Consider the following 6,000-nt stretch of genomic DNA (forward strand, 5'->3'; position numbering starts at 1 on the left):
AGAGGGAGATGAGGAGGGAAGAACATATGAAATTACTAAGATATTTACCAAAACATTAATGATGAGTTTCTCTAAATAATGGAAATACAGATAATGACACTTTTTTATTAAGAAGTATTATACACCAGATGACATCAAGGATCCTTCTGGTGAGTACAGGAATCACTTAAATATTTCAGCATTATTATAATTAAGCAACTTATATAAGTTGGACGAGTATCAGAAAAGGGAAGAGAAACATTTCAAAACCTGATTTGGAAGCAGCGAAAGAAAAAAAAAATCGTACTTTGGAGTCTGTTACGGACCTCTCTTTTTTTAACCGCCTGTAACGGCAAAGAAGCTGAAAACGTTCTGCTTCCCCTCCACTCACAGGTGATATACAGATCGGAATGGAAGATAAAAAGGGCCAATTAGAAGTTGAAGTTATTAGAGCACGGAGCCTCACACAAAAACCTGGTTCCAAATCTACACCTGGTAAGGAGCGGTCTTACTGAATTTCTATGAGAGAGTCCTACATGGGCAAAAAGGCAAAAACTCAAAACATTCACTGCCTTTGACTTTCATGTGCTCTGTTCTGCATTATCTGATTGATTAAAAAGGCAGCTTTTCTATGTTTTCTATGTTGATTGTATAAAAGTGGACCTGGGTTTTCCTTGCACAATCATTGTCAGAAAGTCTTAGGAGAAGCATTGTCATACTAAGACGAGTTTAGTTATGACTGCTTCTTACCGTGTGTCAGTTATTTTTGCTTCACATTTACACATTCAGGGAAAAAAACTGAGTTCTAATCGTAAAAAGGATGAGCTTTTAGATATAAAAAGAGCTTTAAGACAAACCTTTATTACGTTGCCAGTCATAAACTAAGTCAGTCAAAATCTTATGATAATTTTGCATGCATTTACTTGAAATGAGGAAAGTAGCATTTGTGGTTAACATATGGGTTTTAAGGGACAGAATTTATGAAGCACTGACATTTTTAAGTGATTTAAATAATCAGTGGGAAACTCTCCATAAGCATCTCTACTCTCATAAAGCACTTGTAATAAAATCAATTTAACTTAAGGCATTAACTTCTTACATGTCAATGTTACCTTTTTCAGCTCCATATGTCAAAGTATACCTTTTGGAAAATGGGGCGTGCATAGCCAAGAAGAAGACAAGAATTGCAAGAAAAACCCTTGATCCTTTGTATCAACAGTCCCTGGTTTTTGACGAAAGTCCCCAGGGTAAAGTCCTTCAGGTCAGTAATAGCTTGTTTAAATGTTTGCATTGTAATAGGCACATTATTTATATAAACACTGAAGGATGGTCAAACACAAAGAGAGTAAACTTCAGTACAGAGAAACATAGTATAAGATCCTTGAGTAGAAAAAAAAAATGTTAATTTACTATCCAAATAGTGTGTAATGTTAAAAATACCTGGTGGCCGTGATCATCATTCTAAGTGAAGTAAGCCAGAGAGAGAAAGAAAAATACCATGATATCACTTACATGCGGAGTCTTAAAAAAAGACACAAATTAACTTATTTACAAAAAAAGAAAGAGACTCACTGACATAGAGAACAAACTTATGGTTACCAGGGGGAAGGGGGTGGGAGAGGATAAATTGGGAGTTGGAGATTTGCAGATACAAACTACTGTATATAAAAGAGATAAACAACAGTTTCTTTTGTATAGAACAGGGAACTATATTCAATATCTTGTAGTGACCCATAATAAAAAAGAACATGAAAAAGAATACACATATGTATATGTGTTACTGAAACAGTATGTCATACACCACAAATTGATGCAACATTGTAAAGTGACCCCCCAAAAATGTTAAAAAAAACCCACACAAAAAATGTCTGGTAGACAAACAAAAAACAAGATTTTTATTTTCACTTTCCTCTCCTTTTGCTCTATTTCCCACCCCTTCCCTCTTCTTGATACATATGTACATATATCAAGGCAGCTGATGCTAAAAATAGTTCATTGAGCATTACCAGGTGTCAGACGAGAGCTGTAAAGAGGAAGGAAAAGACCAGCAGATATTCAGGACTGGCTGAACATCAGATACATTGTTAGCTGCTAACATACATAACCTTTTCTAAATGTTTTGACCACCATTATCCCCACCTCAAAGATGCCATCTGAGGATCACAAGGATTAAATCATTTGGCAAAGTTACTCAGTAAATTGAAAAGCCAGGATTCACCATCCCTGCCTGGGTCAAGCAGGTGAATGAGTTCATTTGCGACCCTCTATGGGGCATGAACAGATTAGAACTAGAACCTGGGATTAAGTGGAATGGACTGTAGGTCTGACATCAAGGGAGTCGACTCAGACTGTGGTCACTGTTGGTGAGCTCACTGACTTACTCATCTTCTGAGCAAGTCAGAATTGTCAGGCAGTTCCTCAAAAGGCACCAGCTTACCATTATCGTCAAGCTGCACCTTCACTAATAAGGCCATAGTGTAAAAGAAATTTAATGAGTAGTCTCATTCTTTAAACATACCCTGACATACACACACTCCATCGACACTGACTTGGGTGGTTTCGCCCTGCTAGCTTGCAAAAACTTTAATTTTTAATTATAATTTTAATTAAACATTTATTAAATTAATTCAATTTTAATTAATTTTTAAAATTAATTCATTTAATTTTTAGTTTAATTAACTTAATACATTTTAATTGATTTAATTTTAATTAATCAAATTTAATTTTAAATTCTCTGTGGCCCTGCTCATTACTTACTAGGTAGTAGTTGCTAAAAAAGGTGTTGAATTTATATATAAATAAATTTGTGTATTTATTTTTTAACATAGTTTCTTTAGGTAATACCTTTCATTGACCGGGGAAATATTATTCACATTCCATCAAATCTAAAAAAGGATTGTGTGTTTCTCTTCGAGCACCTGAATGCTAGTATCTTTTTATCTGTTATGCCTCCTTATTCTTAGTTGTATTAATTTCCTCTCCTTCCCCGACTGCCCACTTTTTTTTTCTCTAATTCTTATTTTTTATTGACGTGTAGTTGATTTACAATGTTAGTTTCAGGTGCACAGCAAAGTGATTCACTTGTACATATACATGCATACATATATATTTTTTCATATTCTTTTTCATTATAGTTTATTACAAGAAATTGAATATAGCTCCCTGTGCTGTTCAGGAGGGCCTTGTTGTTAATCTATTTTATATGCAGTAGTAGTGTGTATCTGTTAATCCCAAACTCCCAATCTACCCCTCCCAATCTAATAAACCTCCCTGAAGAGTTTGCTGTCCACTCTTCAAATGTGAAGGAGAGAGAAGCCCTGGTGTCATTGCTTTCTCTGTCTCTGCAGGTGATTGTCTGGGGAGACTATGGCAGAATGGACCATAAATGCTTTATGGGTGTGGCTCAGATCTTGTTGGAAGAGCTCGATCTGTCCAGTATGGTCATCGGCTGGTACAAATTGTTTCCACCGTCATCACTAGTCGACCCCACCCTCACTCCCCTGACCCGCCGGGCTTCCCAATCATCTCTGGAAAGTTCAACTGGGCCTCCCTGCATCCGATCCTAGTGAACTCACACCAGAGTCGGTCCAGTCAGACTCTATCTTTCAGGATAATAATCTGAACCAGATATTTCATGATCAAAGCATTGTTGGAGACAGACAATCAACTTGTGTTTTGCCTGTGGTAGTTTTTCAATACTATGTCCCAATCGTTGTTTCAAACCTGGCTTCGTAGGACAGAACAAGGCAGTCTATCACATGACAGGAAGAGTCAATGTGCTCATGAGAATCACTGTTGCTTCTAACAAAGAAAGAGAGGAAACCTCAAATTCACACACACACATGCAGACACCCCAGATTGAACAAACTGGAAACTCTCCCTCCCTGAAAAGTTATATTTTACGTGTTTCTGCACAAACCACAAGCAGTGTTACTTCCCTGATGTTTGAGAAATTTTTGTTTATTCGTGTGGTGTTTGCTGATTTTGCTTTCTTGATTTGTTTTGTTTTGTTTTGTTTTTCACTGTATTTGTGATTGCCACTGGTTTTCGTCTGTCATGATAAGGCCTCGTAATGTTTCCAGAGACCCTTTCTTTCTTTTTCCAAAAGCACCAAAAAAAAAAAAAAAAAAAAAAGGGCTGAAGTGGTCTCTGCAGCATCTCCCCAACATGTGTAAGGACAAGGTGAGGCCAAGCAGGGGTTTTGCTGGTTTTCCTTTTATTGTTCTTCAAAGTCTTATGTGGAGAAACCCAGATAACAGAAAGTTATCTTCCAAAAACAAATAAATCACAGAGTCACTTTTTTTGAATGAAGAGCATATCTTTTTGCATTCTGCAACGGTATTTTATGTTCTCCACTGTTTTGCATGGAAGACTTTTACAGAAGTCGGTCAGTGGCTAGTGCTGGGAACTAAAATTAACACATAATTGTACTTCAGAAACACTCCTCATAATGCCTTCTCCTTCCTGATATCCAAGAAAAAAAAAAGTACATGCTCATGTGTATAAACCATATGTTTGACTTCCCAAAGTGGTGACTAGAAATGAATTAGAGCTTAAGACACTGTCCGCTGTCCCAGGCTTCTGGGCCATGTCTCATTGTAGACACACCACCTGTCCTGGAAAGAGCATGGTCTGAGCCATTCAGTATTCCACTGGAAATTCCAGTTGACGTATTCTGCACTAAACTCACATTTTTATCAAATTTTAGTTTACATTTCTTTGAGATCGTTGCAAGCACAAAGCTTGATTTTTTAATGCAAAGGATCTTACTTTTCTGGGGCGGGTGGGTGGGGGAATAAAACAAAGTCACATGTCCATTTGCATTTGCTCCATCTGAGTTCTTCTCGGCCTTGAGCTCCCTCGTGACCGTCTGTCCGTGTGCTACCCGCTGTAGGCTCTGCAGGGGCATCCATCCGCAATCCCTCCTTTTACGAGTGACTCAACTTTTGTGGTTCCACAAATAGAGCAGCATGACTGGGAACTGTTCAAAGCTGCATGCACGTTTTTTTGTAAAAAAAAAAAAAAAAAAAAAAAAAAAAGAAAGAAAGAAAGAAAAAAGAAACAAAAGGTTATTTAATAACGTATGTTAGTTCCACATAGGCCAGCTTGTATGTTGCATGTACATGTACAGTTTGCTCGTTAATTACTCTCCTGAAATAACCAAGAAATCTAAGCCATCCATTTTTGTTATAGACATTTTGCAGGTTTTAGCCAACCGGACTCGGTCTGTGAGTCTGGGGTGAAATGTCTATAGATGGACTTTATTTTTTACCCTCTGGAAACCGTGATGTAGTATGGACCAAATTCCTTCTAATAAATATTTTGGTGTAGATTCCTACTGTGGGGCCGTAACACATGTAGACACTGTATACACACACTAGGTTTCAATCCATAGACATACTGCCTGCACCAAGTGAATTCTTTATTATTTACACAAGCCAGAATCACCTGCCCATCTCTCCGCGGGGCACAGATCGACCACGACTCACCATGCTGAGCAGGAGGAACTGAGGCACTGGTGCACTTCTACTAGATTCCGTTCTGTCTTAGTGGCCAACAAGCAACAGATTCCAATTGGGTAGTATCTTTCTATTTTGACCACTTGTCTTAACACCCCACCCCCCGTGCTTTTAAATGAACTTCCAACTCATGTATGTAAACATGTTTAATAAAATTTACTTTTCATGTCAGTTGGTAGCCATATGTGTTCTGTGCTTTGCCAGATATCCATGGTGGGGCCCGTGGTGCCAGACGGGAGCCAGGTCACAGGAAGGGTGGCGGGGTTTGTTGTCTGCTGCGGACTCTGGGCTGGACATGTCACTGCATGATTTATGTCCTAACCTATGGCCCAAAGGGTACTTTGCATCACGTATGAGTTTTCACTTTGTCAGCCTGTCTGAGTGAGCACATGACTCTTACTTCTGAAAAGTGGCATTACTAAAAACAATAAATCTCAGTAAGAACCACATGGAAGGTTTTTCTTCTGCTGTTGTTTAAGTGCGCTGATAAACAAGACAACAC

General features: G+C 38.1%; 1 protein-coding gene across 50 annotated transcripts in view; it reads left to right on the top strand.

The window, feature by feature from the left end:
- Positions 1 to 4,454, top strand: part of RIMS1 (regulating synaptic membrane exocytosis 1) — a 450,375-nt gene extending 445,921 nt beyond the window's left edge. For all 50 annotated transcript variants that reach the window (XM_064486964.1, XM_064486968.1, XM_064486969.1 and 47 more), the window contains 3 exons: positions 373 to 474; positions 1,101 to 1,240; positions 3,327 to 4,454. In XM_064486964.1, coding sequence (XP_064343034.1) covers positions 373 to 474; positions 1,101 to 1,240; positions 3,327 to 3,545 — 461 coding nt within the window. In that variant the 3' untranslated portion in view covers positions 3,546 to 4,454. The remainder of the gene's footprint in view (positions 1 to 372; positions 475 to 1,100; positions 1,241 to 3,326) is intronic.
- Positions 4,455 to 6,000: the final 1,546 nt, after the last annotated feature.

Source organism: Camelus dromedarius, chromosome 6 (assembly GCF_036321535.1).
Source record: "Camelus dromedarius isolate mCamDro1 chromosome 6, mCamDro1.pat, whole genome shotgun sequence".
NCBI lineage: Eukaryota > Metazoa > Chordata > Mammalia > Artiodactyla > Camelidae > Camelus > Camelus dromedarius.